Raw genomic sequence first — 19,210 nt, 5'->3', positions numbered from 1 at the left:
TCCTAGGGCCCATAGCTGATGAAACAAATGAGAATGAGCTAAATACACATAGATGCAATACATTAATAGCCTACATTGTGCCTTTACTATGCACTCCTTTACTGACTGAAATATTCTATATGTTGTTGGAGTTTCTCATTCATAACCATTTAGATGGATAAAGCCAGTCACTGCGTTAACCAGTGACTACATGAGGGTGCTGTTTGAAACAGGATATAGACTTTTATGGTGGGAAAATGGAATAGTTAGCAATAAAAAATGAAAATACAACTTGTGGAAATTGTCAAAAAGATTATTTTTCAAATGTTACAATCGGGGGGGTAGATAGATAGATAGATAGATAGATAGATAGATAGATAGATAGATAATTAAGGCAATAATTGTGTTCAAAGTTTAGAGGAAGCGCTGCCTTTCAGGATATTCTCAGGGACAAATCTCCCATATACACTCCGGTACAGTAGAAGGAGAAGAAGAAAGAAGAAGAAGAAGAAGACGCGCATGCGCATGCGCATCAGTACTAGCTGCTGTGAGGAATCTGGTGTAGTTCATCTGTCTGCGATAAGAGTGTTATGACGTATTTACCAATGAATGATGAAGTCTTTTGAAAATGTAGTTTGTTGTTTTCATTTGTGACGGTATTATCCGCCCATTTCCTGTGGTCACGTGCAGTGTGAATGTAAGACGACGAGTAGTGGCCGGTTGACATATTTTAATTTAAAATGGCTAACTCTGCCTGGTCAGAAAGAGTGCTGCAACTCCTCCGCCGAATGAATAACTTTTATTTACCAGGTAGGCGGCTGACAGTGTGGTAACGTGTAACTAAGTCGACATTGTGCTGTTTTTAAAGTAACCCCATCACACTTGTTTCCACAGGCTCCGGTCGTGAGAACTGCCTTAGGTTTAAGATAGGCGAAGCGCACGTAGGTTGGATTCCTCCCCATGTAGCTGCACTGTTGGGACGGTATCCAGAGGTGTTCAGTTCCCCACACGATGGCGCAGTGTCACTGTGTCACAGTCTGGACTCATACGAGAAGAGATCCGAGGCTGTGGGCGCTGTCCTACAGCCTCTGAGACAAGAGGCCTCCCTACCCTGCCTTAAAGGATGGAGAGATGAGGTGACACACTCGGGACAAGCACTCATACGCCTATTTGAGCTTGGCTATTACAAGTTAGCTTTATTCTCTTTAACTGTTTGTGTTGTCTTTTGTCGTGTTTGTGTTTGTCTTGCTATGGACCCTGAGTCTGAAATGTATATATATAAGTATTGTTGGACTTTGGATTTGTCTGATACTGTTTTTAATTTACTGTAGATATGACATTGACCATTTAGCTGTCAGGGGGCCCAGGCAGGTAAATCCCCTGTTCATCCAGACGAAAGCAGAATCTGATGTGACTCTGGGTGTTTATTCCTCCAGACAGTCTGGCTCTTCACCCAACCTGGCCAGCTCTGAGCAGCTGAGCAGCAGTTTGCAATTTGTGCAGATCTTCACAGTCCCCTGTGGATGATTCTTGGCCCTCTCTCTCCTGCTAGATTCAGGCCAAAAGTTCCTCTGACCAACCGTATGGTCAGTGGCAGATGATCTTAAAAATAGTAGACAAGACACCATGAAATCTTCCAGGGATATTCTTTGTAATCAGTTGGATCTTCCATCTCATACTGGACTGTCCAACAGAACAGCAAAATGTGCATCCTAATAAACAATATTACCCTACATGTTCTCAATAAAAGCACATCTATCACAGTCATTTTGAAGCATTCTTTATCTTTCAGAAATACAGCGTGATGCCAAAATTCTCTGACCCTCCTCTGATGTGGATGGAAAGAGCTGCCACATGTAAGTTTTGGCACACAGTGAAAGCGCCATGTATAGTTTGATCAATATTAGTGTATACTGAGCTGACTGTGCCGCGACACTGCAGGTCTTTTTGGGGTGAAGCGATATGGAGTCCATCTTAATGGTTACACTGTCAGTAGCAGTGGGGAGGTCAGCATGTGGCTGGCACGGCGCTCCCCTACTAAGCAGACATACCCTGGACTGCTGGACAATGTGGTGAGTATAAACTTTAACTGACACTGTCTACACATGATGCCTGAGTAGATTCAGCAAACAGTCAAAATAGTTCAACATTTAAATTCAAAGTTCTTAAAATTCAAAAAAGGCTTCTGTTTTGTACCTTGTAAGGCAGCAGGGGGTCTGGCTGCAGGTGACGGCATCAAACAAACTCTGATCAAAGAATGTCAGGAGGAAGCTTGTATCCCAGCAGCCATTGCTGAGAAGGCTTGTCCTGTGAACACAGTAAGGTGAGCTTAACACCACCACTCATCAAAAAAACAATCTTTTGGAGATAAAGAGGCTATGTGCAAAATATGGTCAGAATTGAGTTTAAAACATTCAAAAATTGAACTAACGTTATCAACTGAATATGAAGAAACAACAGTGTAAATGCTATGTGCAGCCCATCTGATTTTTATCTGAAGTGTCACGTTGTACGTCACTGACGTCATGGTTCATGTGCTGGAAACAGTTGTAACAGAAGAGAAAACAACAGTAGAGCCATTGTGAAAGAGGCGTATGTAAAACAGTGGATAGATTATTTTGAGCGTCACAACCCCTGTGAAATGACTCGTTTCACCGTCATAATTTGAGCCATTCGGTCCAATAACATTAGAAGAGCCGCACAATTAAATCATTTTATCCCCCTTCAAGTTAGCCGGAGGCTAAACCAGAAGTTAGCCAAGGTCTACTGCAGAGTCAATTGACCCAGGTGTAAATGCAGAGTTTACACATTCCCATTGCCCACAAATGCCCAATCTTAGCAGGTTTAAGTAGTATTTTTGACCAGTGGAAAAGTGGTATTAAAGATGTCTTTGTACTGTGTTGCAGAAATGTCTGCTGAAGTTAGCATGCTAACCAGCTAGCCCCGGCCAATCCTGTCTCATAATACCAACATAATAAAGAAAATAAACTCACAAAATGTCAAGAAAAGGAAATCTCTTCAGCAGAGTAAGATGTGAATATATTCCGCCTCAACACATTGTTTTCACCTGCTGCTGATACCCGACTGTCTGTCTCCTCTGCCACGTCATGCCTCTGCTGTCCCCACCTGTCGTGTCTACTCATCCTTTGAGTCATAGTCCTGGTCAGAGCCGCTGTAAATAACCTCTGTACTGTATCCTCTTCGTCAAACTGACATCTGTTGGTCTGGGAGGCTGTGTTCAGTCCCAGTCTCGTGTCCAGCCGTGTTCAGACATCTCCGCTAAAAGGGCCACTGGCTCCACAGCTAACTGAGCTAATTAGCTAACCATAGCTAGCTACAGCCAAGGATAGCTAGCAAAGAGCTGTACTTGTCAGTTACTCTGGAGATATGCTGCCTTTATATTTGAAGACATATGAAGCTTCCCTTGAGATTCTGGCCATATTTTACAAATTACACCTTTAAAGGAGACATCTTGTGATTTATTGTGAATGAATCTGATTGTGAAAAGTATTGTGTGGGCATCTAATGCTTGATATACATATTTTATTACTCTGTACCACAGAGTTCCATTGTTCACAAATGATTAAAAACAATCACTGTGCCACATTGTTGCAGTAAGTGACATGTTCCGTCATCGCCATGAACACACACACAGGGGTTGAAACTAACTTTTTGGCTTACCAGACAACTGGCGAGTAGATGAACATTTTTACTAGACAAACAGATTTTTTACCAGACAAAAATATTAAATTGCCATTTGTTAGAATTACTTTTTCGTATGTCTGTCTAATTGATTTTCAATCATAGTAATCGCATTGTGTCTCTTCTCTTCACAATATTTATTAGCAGCATATATACAGAAACATTTTTCACTTCATTCGTAACACACTTCATTTTTTTCAAGTTCAGTCTCTGTCAGAGTCAGAGAGTTCCCCCTCAAAGCTATTTCCCTCCTTCGTCATGAAATTCCACTTCTCATTAAATTTCCGAACATATTTCGCCGGTTTTGACTGAGACGAGGTGGGGGCTGAGACGCTGTCGGTCGATTCATCCTCCGTCCTCGTTTTTTTTCGTGGGGGCTGCCCCCCCACAAGAAATCTCCACATAATGGAGTAGCTAAATCGGGAATGTGGAGGGAAAAAATAGTTTATAGGCTGCGGTAGGGCTGCACGATTATGGCTAAAATGATAATTACGATTATTTTTATCAATATTGAAATCACGATTATTCATTATGTTAGGTAAAACATATCTTTTTATTGCACTTTCTTTTTTAAACAAACCGTATGTGAACAAGGCTTCAAATTGAAACTTAAAATAATAATAAATCATAAATAATAAAATAAAATGTACCCAAGTCAAAGGGCAAAAAATAAATATGCCATTGCAGAGTGCAATCATAAAGTGCAAACAAATGAAAAAATGAAGCCTATGCAGAAAAGGCACATACTACAAGGAACTGGAACATACTACAGGCCTACAGATGTTTGGAGAGAAACACCAGCCTGTCAACATGTTCTGGCAGAGCCGCCACTGGGGTAGGTGTAAACATGTGACGTGACGTGAAGCACGAAGTTGGGCAGTGAACAGTGACAACGAATTCGTCTTCAAAATAAGAGCTTTACATTGCACCCCAGTGGATTTTAGAACTGGTTTCTTAGCGGGGGGCTTTTAATTTGAAAGTAGCGACCGTTCGTAGCTTGCCGCTACACAACAAGCTGACAGCAGCTACTAGCTGTTTGGTTGTGTCCGCTAGCTGTCAGCTACAGAGACCGAGGAGACGGTAGCATCTCCCGGATCTCAGCGGCTTTCCAGATGCTCATCTTGACGTCCGCGGCTGAAGTGATGGACTGATTGCTGTGAACAGCTCATACTGTCTGCTTCCGACATCGCTCTCACACTGTTGAATATAATTTGAGGCTGCTGCAGGGTGCGCTCGCTTGCTATTTAGGCAGCTTAATGAAGCCCTAACCTTTCGTTCGCTCCCTGGTGGTTGGCTGACAATTGGGTTGAGAAAGTGCTTGATTTGATATGCAACAGAGCCCGCTTTTTAAATGTTAATATCGCGACGATCTTTTTCCCGCAGCCAAAAAGGTCTACAAAGTACGAACAACTAGCTGTGGGAAGTGGTGTTGATTCTCGCGGGATCATCTGGGATGACCCGCCTTACTCTGCCTCTGATTGGCTTACCCTGATTCCTCATTCCTCATGCCTAAACATAACCGCCAATGAGAGGCGTCCATCCCAGAACTCACGGGAGACGTGTTAAATTGCTGATCAAAACACACGACTTCCTGTTTTTGCTGCTTCACATTGAAAGCTTCTACACAAGAAAGATATGATGGGCTTTTATTTTTTTAGATTACTCGCCAGAGTGGCGAGTGGTCTTCATAAATTACTCGACAAATACAAAAATTACTCGCATTTGGCGAGTAAAACAGCTTAATTTAAACCCCTGCACACACACCGTCCTGCTGCCCTAAATACTCACTAGAGCACCAAATGTGGATTAATCTGCAGCTGAGAATAGTTTCCAACAAATGCACAATTTCCTCTTGTTTGATTAAAAACTACAACCACCAGGCTGTTTTAATGAATCAGGCCTTTTATAAAATAAAAAAAGTTGAGTGTAGTTTTTATGCCTCTGTGCCGGCCATGGCCTGGGGCATTATGTTTTCAGGTTGTTCGTATGTACATGCATCCATCCAATTCTTGTAAACGTAATATCTCAGGAACACCTGGAGGGAATTGCTTCAAATTTGCTCCAAACGTCCACTTGGACCCAAGGATGAACGGATAAGAATTTTGTGGTCAAAGGTCACTAACAAAACACATTTTTGGCCATGACCCAAGACTTCTTACACTAATTCTGTGGTAGCACAGGAGTCACATTTAACTTTTAGTGTGGAGAGAGTTACTTTAGGAGAGCTGAGTGACAAGACGGCAGAGGATTTGTTGTCAAAGCAAAGGCTCCATTATATTTTTGACATCAGGTCGCGGGCCAGAGGGAGGGGGGCTGGAAGTGGCCCAGGGGCCAGCAGTTTGAGACCACTGATGTAAACTGTGTAAAGACATTAAAATAAAACTGGAGGATAAACACAATGCATTTTGGTGAGAAACACTGGATATAAGAAGTATACATTCTTAGTTTCAATGAAAACTCCACAGGGCACATTTGAAGAAACGGGTGAAAATGAAAAGGGGCACTGGGACTGGTGATCTGTTAGAAAGCACTACTGAGGTTGAATGGGAATCTGCCCTTCAGGTTCTCTGGTGAGCCATTTTCATGGGCAGTGACCCTCTGTTATGCAGGAACCTTGTTACTATGATGGACATAAATATTAAAAAGACAAAAGTCTCCAGATTCCATCACTTACTAATGCAGTATATTTTGCAGCTACACCTATGAGGATGAAGAGGGGGTGTATGCAGAATCTCAGTTTGTCTTTGATTTGGAACTGCCTCTGGATTTCAAGCCCATTGTAGGGGATAACGAGGTGCAAGAATTCTACCTCCTGCCCATAGATAAGGTTAGTACTGCTGAAATAACAGTTTTCTGACATTAAAAGAACAGAAAATGAGATTTGGATATGATGAAAATATGAGAGAGGTACTATGTGATGGCTCTGTCTTGGTTTCAGGTGAAGGACCTGTTGGCCACTGAAGACTTCAAACCCAACTGTGCCATGGTGGTCTTGGACTTCCTCATTAGACACTCATTTATTGAGCCAGACACAGGTTTGTGGCTATCTACATAATTTCCTTTGTTGAAATTGTTGATTTCATCAGTCGACTAATTCACATCTCTTTTTTTTCCATATGCTGTTTGTTTCAGAGCCGTGTTATCAGGAATTTGTGGCAGGACTCCATCACACATTAGAATGAAGCTGAGGACTGAGCCAGCCGTCAGGCCAAGACACCACATACTGCATGTTGCACTGTTTCTAGGTGCTGTATCGTAGGCAACTGGATGTGTTTCACTTTCTTGAAGACGTTTCACCTCTCATCCGAGAGGCTTCTTCAGTTTTAACTAACTGGAGGGGAGTCGCAGAACCCTAAACCATCTGGCTGAGACCGTGCCCGCAAAGACAGAGGGGAAGGAGAAGGAACAGAAGCACTTCAGTGGACCACTTAAAACCTGTGGTTACCCAAACTGGGCCTGTGTAAAAACCAGTGTACATGGAATCATTAAACTTGTTTCAGGGTTGCCATTTTCCTTTTGTAAAATATTTCATTTATTTTATTTCAGCTGACAACTCAACTTTTACACATTAAAGTGTGTTAAACAGATCTTGGGGAGTATATGTGAGAAAAGTAATCTGAAGCCTCTTGTGGCTCCAGAGGAAGCCGCAAGAAATCTAAAATTCTTCCAATGATGTTTTAGACAGTGGCTAAATTGCATTGTGGGTGCTGGGTTTCAAAAAGAAGGATGAATGCATGAGATAAAAAATGATATCTCTGGTTCTGCTGTATTCATGTTGATCATTTGTTTTCATCATTTCTCAACCGCCCATGATGAGTCCAACAGTTTTATAAGAGTGCAATGCTAGCCCAATGACCTGGTGCCTACATTTCCCACAATGCAATGCAGCCACTGAGTGAAGTTAACCTTGAAGAGGCATGCCAATGATTTTACCTTTCATAGGCTGTGATTAAGAATCCAACTGAGCCAGAGGAAACAGTTACGTCTACCGTTGCACTGAAGGAGCTGTGTCGAGTTTGTGAAAATAGTTTTGAGACAACACATTTACGACAGAAACTGTGTTTTACTGGGCTTCATACATTCTGTCTCAATTTATTAAAGTTCTTCATTACAGCTACATGACAGCCATAAGCCAAAGGCTGCACAGTACAATCAACTGAAAATATTTAGCATTTTAAATCCAGTGTGACTAATTGACTATCTTTGGAAACTTTGGGAGCTCTACTACAATGTAGAAGAGAACTACATGAAAAACAGGAATTTTGTGATGACTGATCCACCTGTAAGTGGCGGACAAAGGCATCTTTTATACAAGTAACTGAAATGGTGTTATGACAGAGTTTGGTCATTATCAGTTACAATTTATTTCCTGTAGAATACATTAAAAAAGACTGGAGAAAAATGAGGATACGTTTGTGTACAAAAGAATATTCCTCTTACAAATAACCAATACTTGCATTTCATAAGCTTACATTTTTTTTTGTCAAAGTGTGCACTACACTGACCTTTTGTTTTAAACTGTGCAAATAATACAAAGTAAGCCAGTAGAATATCACATAATATTAAAATAACATACAACAGAATACAAAGCAGAAAAAGAACAGTTGTGGCATCATGAGTAGAAACAAAACACACTTCCAATAACACCCTGACGTACAGGTACAAGGTCAATTTTAAAATAAAAGCTGGTGTTTAAGTAATTGAAGAGTGTCTAACAGCCAAACAACAAATAATAGCCAGGTTTAAAACAAAGACGGGAGAAATTATACTGCTATATCTTACATACTAAAATTTAATGTACATTTCCACTGCTCTTATTCCATCAACAGAGTCACTACATTGTTCCTCTGACTTTCACTTCACTTGTATTAAGTGTTATCAGGTAATATGGCCCTCTTAAGTCCTTATAAAATACTAATTAACATTAGTCAGGCTATACAAGTCTTAATAACAGCATAATAAACATGTTTATTGTTAGCTAATAAGACAGATGCAAAAAAAGTGTTAATACATAATAAAGGATCTGTTAACCTTAAATTTGCTTTTGAAAGTTAACTGTTAATAAGTGCAGAGTTAACGGTTAATAAATGCATAGTTAAGTATGTATTAATCTTAAAAAAGCAACCAAACAGCTAAGTAAAGGTTTAACAATGACATAATAAGTATCTTCTTGTAAGTGCTTAGAAATGTCTTAATATCCGACAATAAACATGTTTATATTAACCCTTATACTGTCTTATTGTTAATAAGCATATTATTTGAACCCATCTGGCCTTATTAACTAACACTTATTACAAAGACCTTCAAGTGTTACCTTGTTTTCATTCTCTAATTATTTCCATTTGCTCCCCAATGAAACTCAATGCTGCCTGCAAATGTTTCAAATTTGAAAAAGAGGAAATTTGTCCTATGAGCTGCTGGGAGGTCACTTAAGTAAAATCTGTACAGAGAGACTGCGTTCCATTCTGGTTTCTCAACAGCAATTTAAAAAACAACAAAACTGAGGTGAAATAGTTTGTAACTTACAATAGTATTTATGTTAAAAAGGAGAAACTGACACAACATGACTGTTTAAGTAGTGATGGAGACAGTGCTGTAGAAATGCACATTATACTGAATATATCAAGACGACAGGTAAACATGGAGAAAGTGTTGATTTTGCACAATAGCAAATTAGAACAGGAGCAGATCAGAAAACATGGAGGCTTCTTACTAAAATAAACAACTTTAACCAGAGGAAATTAGAAATTGAAGTCTTGTCTCTAATATAACCCCGTTTCACACAAAGGTCTGGTCCTCCCCATATTTGAGGTGAGTTAAGGCCCCATATCTCAACTCGTCATGCTCTTAATACCAACTGTATACACTGTGTCTGACAGTCCAAATCAGTTCAATCACTCCCAGTTTTCTGACAGTTTTTCAGAAAACACTCAAATAAGTTGGTCTCATTACCATCATGTATTTATGCTCTAATGCCAATAATCAAACTCCTATCCATTTAAATGAATGAAAGATTTACCAAATATTAGTTCATGAAACAGAAACCTATCTCCATATCGTAAGGTTGGTCTACTGTATGCTTCCACTGGGAAATAAAGGAGAAAGAAAAACTTAAAGACTTATAGGACAAAACTGGAAGACAAGCACAGTCGCACTGCAAGCCTTGGAAGTCTTCCAACAGTTAGTTAAGCAGGAGCCCCCTGATCTCCCCTGGAGCTTGTCTCAACCTCAAACCACAAAGCTTCAGTTAAGGACAGCTGAGACCATTTTACTCCACTCAGAGAACTGGAGCCCTACCTCCAAGTACTTGTGTTGTTCCTTTCTCTTCACATCTTCTATTTTGAGGTCAAATGAATCCTAAACATATGATTACAGTATTTTTTCTTGTATTTGAAAGCTAAAGGCTATAACCTTGGACTTCAGCGTATACTCCCTTTTTCCTTTGTGTGACCTTTTTTCCCCTTTGGCCTGGTTTAATTTTCTCCCCCATCCCTATAACTCCCCATTCAAATGTGCCCACCTTGGTGCCAAAGCAGACAGAGGAGGGATGTTTTTTCTTGGCTTGGTTTTCTTTCCCCTCCCTCCCAATACTGCGTGAGCTGACACTCTAAAGCAGAAGGCAACCGCTCTTCTTTCCTCGTCTCTTGGCCTGTAGAGCCGCCCTGGTGGCCATTTCAAACACCTCCCTCACACCATCCTTCGTCTTGGCCGAGCACTCCAAGTAACCAAAGGCATTGATCCGGTTAGCCATATCCCTTGCCTCTTCTGACTTCACTGGTTCCTGTTAGGATAAAACAAAGCCAATAATTAGACTAATGACTATCAATCACACGCCAAAGGTGATGTTCAGGTACAGCAGTGGTCCATGTATGACCTCTTTCCACTGCATGCCTAACTATTTTAAACCTTGCGTCTGAGCCAGGAAATAGAGATGTAGAGAAGTATAGCGGCTGAGAAAAGACTACCCTCTATGAAAACATATCTGCTAGATCTGGATTGTTTTTAGTATCTGCATCAAATTGTACTCACTCATAGATACCAGCCACCTAAAACCAATTGATTTTTTCTTTAAGATCCATGCATTGTTCCCTGAGAAATTAACTAAAATGTTGAAAAATGCCTTATCTCGCAATGTTTAAGACCATGAGAAATAATTCCTGGATCTGTTCCTTTATCTTGATCTGTACCAAAAGTTAATGGGGTCCATTCTGGGAGACCCATCCTCCATCCACGTTTCTTTAAAATCTGTTCAGTAGTTTTTGTGTATTTCTGCGGACACACCACAAACAAACTACCCAACAAACCGACACGGGTGACAACATTACCTCCTTGGTAGAGGTAATAAAACAATTAGCTACAGCCCTACAAAATGCTGATGAATGTTACTGCAAAAGAACCACAGGCAGGTAATAAAACTAAATCTATATGCATGAAAGCTTACCAACAATAATGTAGTGACCATTTATACACTTTGCAGGCTTGAAACATTTGAAGCATCTGAATGAGCTCCGTTAATTTTGGCCCTCTGACCTGTTTCATCTTGGCTAACTCTCGACGTGTGTGCTCATCATTCCGCAGGTCTTTCTTGTTTCCCACAAGAATAATGGGCACGCTGGGACAGAAGTGCTTGACCTCGGGAGTCCACTTCTCAGGAATATTCTCTGCAACAGGCACAAGGGGAACACGTTGAACACGGAACAGATACAAACAGAATATTGGTTAAAAAAAGCAAAAAAAAAACAACAACATAGAAGAAATCTCACCCAAACTGTCAGGGCTGTCAATGGAGAAACACATTAGGATCACGTCTGTGTCTGGATAGGAGAGAGGTCTCAATCGATCATAGTCCTCCTGTCCCGCTGTGTCCCAAAGAGCCAGCTCCACCTTCAGACAAGAACGGACAACATGACTAGATTACTACCAAGGAAGTCACTACATAAATACTGACATTAGAGCATCAGTACATCTAGATTAAGGTGAAATTTGGTAGACCCAGAGACATGCTGTAAGAGGCTGCACAGTGTTATTGGCCATTATTAACCAGTCTCAAAACTCAATGTTCATATGGAATGTGGTCTTATATTAAAAGGACTAGTTTAACATTTTGAAAAATACTTCTTTCTTTTTGAGATTGACATGTCCAGATGGATCTCTGTCTCTGTCTGTGTATTAATTCCAGAGCTGAAGTCAGGATTTGACTTGTCTAAATTAGCATGAAGACTGGAAGGCAAGATTGCAAGGGTAAACTATTAGCTTGGCAACTAAAGTCGGCCTGTAAAGACAGAGAAATGAATAGATGAGACTCTGTGTTCAGCATAGAGAAAGAAAAATAAAATAAGGAGGATTTATTGATATAAATATAAATATATTAAGAGTGGACTAATTGGAGTAAGTGGATTAAAGACATTGAAAATAAAAAAAAAGGACAATAAATCAGAACAGCAAGAAACAAGAAGTATCCACACTTATCTTTCTTGCAATCTCGTTAGAGAGTTAATTTTTTTTTCAGTGATGAAAAAAATTGTTTAAAACCAACCAATACTGCAAGCAGTGATGTACGGATGGGTGCGTGGTTGCTGCAGCCGTGGACCCGTGGCAGAACACAGACAGTTCAACACGCCTCTGAATCATCATGTGTATTGGACACTGTGCAAATAAGTTCAATGCTACTTCTGTGTCCACATTATGGCACTAGAACAGACTAATTACATGTTAGGTTCAATTTTATGAAGGGTAGACTACACTAAGTAAATGTCATGCAAATCAAATGATGATTGTCACCAAGGGCTCTCTTCCTGTTGCCAGTAGGTGGTGTAATGAGTATACCTCCTAATTTGCATGCATTATGGCCAGGACTCTGATCAAACATGTCAAATTTGGAAAAGATTTGACAATATACAGTCAAGTTACAACAATTTCCTGTTTCATGGTCATTAAAGCGTTGCCACATTAACGGGATCCAATGTCACAATATTCACCATACAACGTCTTGATGAAGGATCGCAGTCATCCAGGTAATGGTAATTCTAAGCACTATATTGCAGGCAGCCTGACAGTTTCTTGAAGAAGTTTCACCTCTCATCCAAGAGGCTTCTTCAGTTGTGACAAAACTGAAACTGGAAAGTCCAGTTGCCTAAGATATAGCACTTAGAATTACCATACAACGTCATTACTGTGTTAAGGATTTTGTGAGTATAGACCAAACGTGAAATTTGGTGCAGATTCGACCTTGTACAAGTAACAGCAACATCCTGTTTTCATGGCATTAAATCGGTATTTGCTGCCTTATAAAATACCTACATTTTCACCCTGATTGAATTTTGTGCAAAGTTTCATGAGTTTTTGAGCACGTTAAAGCCCTCAAACGCCCTCAAAAATCGCCACTTCAGGACACTTGGATTGCAGCGGACGAGCAGTATGAAGGAAGTTTTTGTGTAGTTTTATGGACCTTTTCGTCTCGGACGCCACTTACGCTCGTTATATGGATTATTGTTGCCGGAGGGTACCCCCGCTGGTCTCCAGCTGCACTTTGAGGAATAAGAAACTACACCGGACTTCTCATCAGCATGTGGGTGAGTCGATAATGACTGAATTTTGTTTTAGAGTGAACTATTCCTTTAAGCTTGTGTTAACCAGACCTTAATGCGGGCATCTAACCAAAATCCCATTCAAAAAATCCAAGACGAGAGATCTGGCAGGGCAAAAATGCCAACTTATTTCTGGGTTTTAGGACTCATCCCTGTGACACTCTTTTTCTTTGTAAACAATAACCAGGCTCTGTGGCTTCCCAAAGTCTTGTCATGAGCTGGTTGCCAGCAAACCATGTAATGTGCCAAGGCCTGTAATCAGCTGTCATTATCCAGGTAACGTATCCAGATACAGATCACAGGTGGAGTAGGGGTGAGGTATAGGCTCTAAAATAGGGCCAGGCTGATACATCTGCCAATATTAGCTTATTGCAGATATAAAGTGTCAATAAAAAGCACCTTTTTCCTAATTTTATTGCTTTTATAAATGGAATCATGGTCAATAGAATTTGGATTTTAATGTCAAAGTGAAAACAGATTTCTATCAATTATTTACAAATATATAATGTAAAATAAGTGATTGCATAAATATTCACCCCCTTCAAGTAAGTCTTTAGATGCACCTTCGGCCGCGAGTTTGTGTGGATAGGTCTCAATCAGGCTTGCACATCTGGACACTGAAATTTTACTCCACTCTTCTTTGCAAAACTGCTCAAGCTCTGTCAGGTTGCACAGGGATTGGGCATGAACAGCCCTTTTAAAGTCCAGCCACCAATTAATTCTCTATTGGATTGAGGTCTGGGCTTTGACTCGGCCACTCCAGAACATTAACCTTGTTGTCTTTCAACCATTTCTGTAGAGCATTCGCTGTATACTTTAGGTCACTGTCATGCTGGAAAATAAATCTTCTCCCAAGTAGTGGTTCTCTTGCAGACTGAATCAGGTTGTCCTCCAGGATTTCCCCGTATTTAACTGCATTCATTTTACCCTCTAACTTTACAAGCCTTCCAGGGCCTGCTGCCAAGAAGCATCCCAGCAACATGATGCTGCCACCACCATGCTTCACGGTGGGGATGGTGTGTTTGTTGTGATGTGCAATGCTTGGTTCCCGCCAAACATAGCGTCTAGTCTGATGGCCAAAAAGCTCCATTTTGGTCTCATCAGACCAAATAACTTTCTTCCAGTTGACCTTGGGAGTCTCCCAGATGCCTTTGGGTGAACTCTAGTCAAGATTTAATGAGCTTGACTGGTGAAAAACCCATCCAACAGTCGTTATATGCAGAGTCTCTCCAAACTCAGCGATTGATTTAACTGAACTCCGGGGGACGTTCAGTGACTTGGAAATGTTTTTGTATCCATCCCCTGACTTTTCAATAAACGTTTCACGGAGTTGATTGGAGTGTTCTTTTGTCTCATGATGTAATTGTAGAAAGGAATGCTGGTTAACCAGTGACTGGAGCTTCCATACACAGGTGTCTTAAACTACAATCACCTGAGACGCTAAGCTTGTTCGAGATGAACTGCACCTTGGCTGGATAGTGGGCGGACCAGGCAGCAGGAGCAGGAGGTAAGTCAGACAGTTTTCCAGCAGCCTTCAGTCTTTACAAGAAGTCATAGAAACAGTCACATCCTGTGAGATCTGTTTCCGATAGGTTTAAATGTGATCAGACACATTTACCAGTTTGTACACAGTCTTCAGTTGTTGTTAATTATGATACCACAGTCTATCAAAACGCTACACAGGCAATCTGTAATTTTTGTTCATGGATCAACCTCCATTTTACATAAATTCTCACATGAATCAGCTTCATATCATATCTGAGCAGATCTGTCCCTCTCAGACTACATCAATAAATAGAGTACATTACAAGTCAAACACAAAGGGAAAAAATACAAAAATACTTTTCATATTGTCAGTGCTTCACATCCGAATCCTCACTTCCCACAAGTTTTTGTGTTGTTAAATATTCAACAGGCCGATTTGATTTAGTCAAGGGTTAATATAGACAACAATTATTTATTGTTTGCCGTTTATAATATGAATGTGGGCTATTTAGTCTCCACACCGGCCACACAGCATGTATTCTGTTGACAGAATAGCCTTAACCTTCAGAATCAGACAAATAAGATCAAAATCTCTCCAATTCTGCAAAAATAAAAAAGGTTCTATAAAAAGTCATATAGTTTAGTCAACATCTAAACCAGTCAGCTATTAGATCAGGCGACAGCCAGGTGTTTGCAGTCGGTGGAGAGCAATTGCAAGTCGGGATCAAGTTGGACGCAAATCTAACTGCCATGCATTGTGCGGTGATCGCCGCTGATCGATTTTGTGCAGGACTGGCTGATCTCGAACTAGCCTACATTCACTGCACTCAGGTGATCTCCATTTCACTAGTTATGAGACTACTAGCACCAATTGGCTGGACCTCAATTGAATTAGGTCAGTTACTTTAAAAGGGGTGAAAACTTATGCAATCACTTATTTTACATTATATATTTGTAATTAACTGACATTACTTTGTAGAAATCTGTTTTCACTTTGACATTAAAAGGTTTTTTTGTAAATTTTTGTCAATAAAGCCAAATTATATTGACCATGATTCCATTTATAAAAGCAATAAAAGGGGGAAACACTGATATCAGTCTCAAAGAGGTTGTTCAGACCTGGTATCTACATGCGTTCCAGTCACAAGTGGACAGCTCTAGTACAGGTATGATCACCCCCATGACGCATTGAGGACACACTTGAGATCCAATCACGCATGTGACAACATTCTTTAAGTAGTGTGTTCAGACACCGCCTACTCAACTGACGTCCTCCACAAAACAAGAAGAAGCCACAACAACACATACAATGGATTACACACCGTCTGATTTGGTTCACTGTAATGTAAATTACATGTTACCACCAGACTTTTGTGAATACTGTCCGTTTGAACTAACTATTGAACTAGTAACCCCAATATCCCCGCACTCCACAACAAATCAAGATGTTTCCTTACTTTTAAAAAGTGTACATTTGTCACTGCATCACTAAACCGGCCTGCCTTTCTTCATGCCTATAGTGCGCCCTGTCTGCTCTGTGTCTAATGGGCAGATTCTTACCTCCCTGCAGCAACAGATTTCACCATCTACACTAGATATATTAAGAAATACAACATATTGGTAGTAAACATGGCAAATTTACAAATACAGTGAACAGTAACTAATCAAGGCCACTTCTTTGATGCCCGAGGAGGAAGTCCCAAGACTCCCTTAAAAAAATGCTTAAGTTTGAGACTTGTTGTGTAGGGAGAAACTTTATAATATTTGTGAAACGCCATCTACAACAAATTATCTGGGGCTTCTTGTTAATTCAGCAAACGTTATACATGAAGATATTTCTTTCTTTATTTAAAAACCGTATCCATTTGTTGCAGTGGTGTAGGTGTAAATTTGCATATAGAGTGGGGAAGTGAGATCTGATCACAAGAGGTCACCCAAGACACGTCGAGATGCATTTAAGGTGTGAATTGACGGGCTTAAAACTGTCCACTTGTGATCAGATCACTCAGAACATATGGTAACATATGGAGCCTCAAGCTACACACTCCTGTTGTGATCATGGACTACTGTAAAAATGAAACACTTGACATTTGCAATAAACAGCTTACCTGTTTACCATCAACCTCAATATCTGCCACGTAGTTTTCAAACACTGTGGGCACATAAACCTCCGGGAACTGATCTTTGCTGAACACTATGAGGAGACAAGTCTTGCCACAGGCTCCATCACCAACTATCACTAGTTTCTTTCTGATCGCAGCCATCTGAAAGAATAATAACAGAATACAAGATCAGGGATGTTTAATGACACAGTGATTACTTAATTATGACAGAGTTAAGCTATTTTGTTTGTGGAAAGCTCCAATGAAGAAACATTTCATGGACAGTGGTATAAACAATTTTGTCATGAAAAACACAAACGGCTCAACAGCAAGTACTGAGGTGCATCCAGTGTGAAATATTTTGCAATGACTGGGACACGTTCTCACCATTCAAGTTGAAAATAGTACATTTTCTCTTTTTAAGCAAGTCTATTCATAATTCATTTAAAATGTCTCCTTTGAACAATGAACACATGCTCATTAATCACATGTTCCTAAAATCTTATCAAGTAGAGCTTAAGTTTCATTCGATACATATTTAGAAAAGTTCAGCAACGAGTCAGTGTAAACTACAAATTCCAGCTCTGCTCAATGTTGAGGCCACCACTGTGCCAATGAATGAGGGGACTCACTTTTTCACACAGCACCTTAGATACCTCATTCCTTAAAGCTGAAGCTGACTAGATTCAAAGCAGTGTTCTGATATTAGCATCCATCGGGGTTGAATGATGCGAGTCAAAACAGCTGCAGCCATTTATTTCTATGACTATGATCTATGATCTAACTACTATTTAGGCCTGAAAGTATAAATAGGGGATCATTCACTTACTAAACACATTACAGTAAATCTGAACACAGTCAACAGAATCATATTCCTTTTATCAAACATGATCTAAATCGACACATCTTGGTTCTAAATAATAACACAATAACTTCGATTTGAAGTTGACATATGATGATTTAATAAAAGAAAGCTACTGATCGAATTGCATGACGAAATTTGGTTGTGTTGTCGCCATTTTTCATCAAAAGCAAAAAAATGTAGTCTCAGCAGTTATCTCTTGAGGGTTACTATTTAAGGAAGAATTGAAGTTGTGCTATGGATATTTAGTAGATGGGTCTCTTCGTATTCAGATATCATATACAGCCTCTCCTTAACAAACTATTCGCTTAAGAGATTCAACTGGGTCGAAGTAAACCACTGTTGGCAAAGGTTATAGTTATAAAGACACTAACAGAGTGTTTAAGCTCCTTAAACCCGGCGTATCTGGAGACTTTGGCAAGTTTACGTCGCATTATAACTTCACTTCCTCACTGCTATTTACTTCTACTGGAAATGGCTACATGTATCTGTCAAAATAAGCTACGGTGAATTCACGTTACAGATCACCTGCCGTTATAATGCTACCTTCATTATATATAAATACTCTTATTTGGCTTAAGTTTGTCACTGAATTAGTCGAGTATCAACTAACTTCTAGTTAGCAGGAGTTTCCATTCCATCCCGGGAAGCTAACTATTAGCTTGCTAACTTTGCTTAGTTTTCGGCGCAGTTGGCCTCTTGTACAGCTTTGACACATACAAGTCTGAGACCGCAAATTCTTGCTTGATTCTAGCAGCCACCCTGACATACAAAGCGACGAAGCAGCGACTTATTGAGAGTAATAACTTCAACCTTTTTATTATATGTACTTGCCTTCCTTTAGTTTTCCTGTCGGACCGAAGAGTCCCGCCCCCGACAGTGCCACGAATATTGCTCCCGCCCATACAACACACTTTTAACCAATGGGACACGGCGAAATCATGAGTGAACAGTAACTTAGCCAACCAATATAATGCATCTATAAAATCGCCCAGTTTTAGTGGTGTGAGCAGTATTTTGCCCCGGGTGAAGCCTCTCAGTAATGTTTCTCCTTCACTTTATAGGAATCCTGCTTCAAACAAGGTTGGCCAAGTTGTCATCTTCTTCCCTTCGTCCTCTGGATCCACTCTGAACACAGTTTTCCTCAAATTCAAATTAATGTGACGAATATCTCAACAAGGTTTGCTTATACACAGCAATTGACAACACATTTAGGAATCATTATAGTCGAAGACACGCTACCTTAATTTTATATCCATTATGCAAAAATAAAGAAAGCATGAATGTGTATCCAGTGGTTGTGAAGAGATCTGAGCTTTGAAGGGATTTACTTAAAACCGCATGCCAACAATTTCATACTGCACTCCCATAAAGTCTGGAGACCTGCAGGAATTGTAAAGGAATGGTTCAAATCAAAGCATATTCAGACTGAAGTTCTTTGAATAGGTCATGCTTGAAAGTAACTGGTTCCTAGTTTTCCCATAATGCAATCT

General features: G+C 40.1%; 2 protein-coding genes across 2 annotated transcripts; one reads left to right on the top strand and one right to left on the bottom strand.

The window, feature by feature from the left end:
- The first annotated feature begins 506 nt into the window (after positions 1-506).
- On the top strand, positions 507-7,187 carry tpk2 (thiamin pyrophosphokinase 2). Its single transcript, XM_084367503.1, has 8 exons — positions 507-789; positions 874-1,115; positions 1,772-1,835; positions 1,921-2,051; positions 2,184-2,302; positions 6,376-6,508; positions 6,620-6,716; positions 6,814-7,187. Exons 1-8 carry the CDS (start codon positions 720-722, stop codon positions 6,861-6,863), a joined length of 906 nt encoding a protein of 301 aa, XP_084223629.1. The 5' UTR covers positions 507-719; the 3' UTR covers positions 6,864-7,187.
- An 834-nt stretch (positions 7,188-8,021) lies between these two features.
- On the bottom strand, positions 8,022-18,617 carry LOC311265632 (rho-related GTP-binding protein RhoA-C). The gene is made up of 5 exons (XM_084367504.1): positions 18,552-18,617; positions 16,862-17,017; positions 11,445-11,565; positions 11,212-11,342; positions 8,022-10,462 (listed from the first exon to the last, which is right to left on the bottom strand). Exons 2-5 carry the CDS (start codon positions 17,015-17,017, stop codon positions 10,289-10,291), a joined length of 582 nt encoding a protein of 193 aa, XP_084223630.1. The 5' UTR covers positions 18,552-18,617; the 3' UTR covers positions 8,022-10,288.
- Positions 18,618-19,210: the final 593 nt, after the last annotated feature.

This window comes from Pagrus pagrus (genome assembly GCF_965226575.1).
Source record: "Pagrus pagrus genome assembly, chromosome: 11".
In the NCBI taxonomy this organism is placed as follows: domain Eukaryota; kingdom Metazoa; phylum Chordata; class Actinopteri; order Spariformes; family Sparidae; genus Pagrus; species Pagrus pagrus.
This window is presented reverse-complemented; position numbering and strand designations above follow the sequence as displayed.

What these genes read in the sequence shown, in the direction of transcription:
- tpk2 (XM_084367503.1), top strand. Translation starts at nt 720, where the DNA reads ATGGCTAACTCTGCCTGGTCAGAAAGAGTGCTGCAACTCCTCCGCCGA. An exon ending in GAATAACTTTTATTTACCAG is followed by an intron (nt 790 to 873) that starts GTAGGCGGCTGA and finishes TTGTTTCCACAG; the next exon opens with GCTCCGGTCGTGAGAACTGC. An exon ending in ATTTATTGAGCCAGACACAG is followed by an intron (nt 6,717 to 6,813) that starts GTTTGTGGCTAT and finishes TGTTTGTTTCAG; the next exon opens with AGCCGTGTTATCAGGAATTT.
- LOC311265632 (XM_084367504.1), bottom strand. Translation starts at nt 17,017, where the DNA reads ATGGCTGCGATCAGAAAGAAACTAGTGATAGTTGGTGATGGAGCCTGT. An exon ending in TTGAGGTTGATGGTAAACAG is followed by an intron (nt 11,566 to 16,861) that starts GTAAGCTGTTTA and finishes TCTTGTCTGAAG; the next exon opens with GTGGAGCTGGCTCTTTGGGA. An exon ending in TGACAGCCCTGACAGTTTGG is followed by an intron (nt 11,343 to 11,444) that starts GTGAGATTTCTT and finishes TGCCTGTTGCAG; the next exon opens with AGAATATTCCTGAGAAGTGG.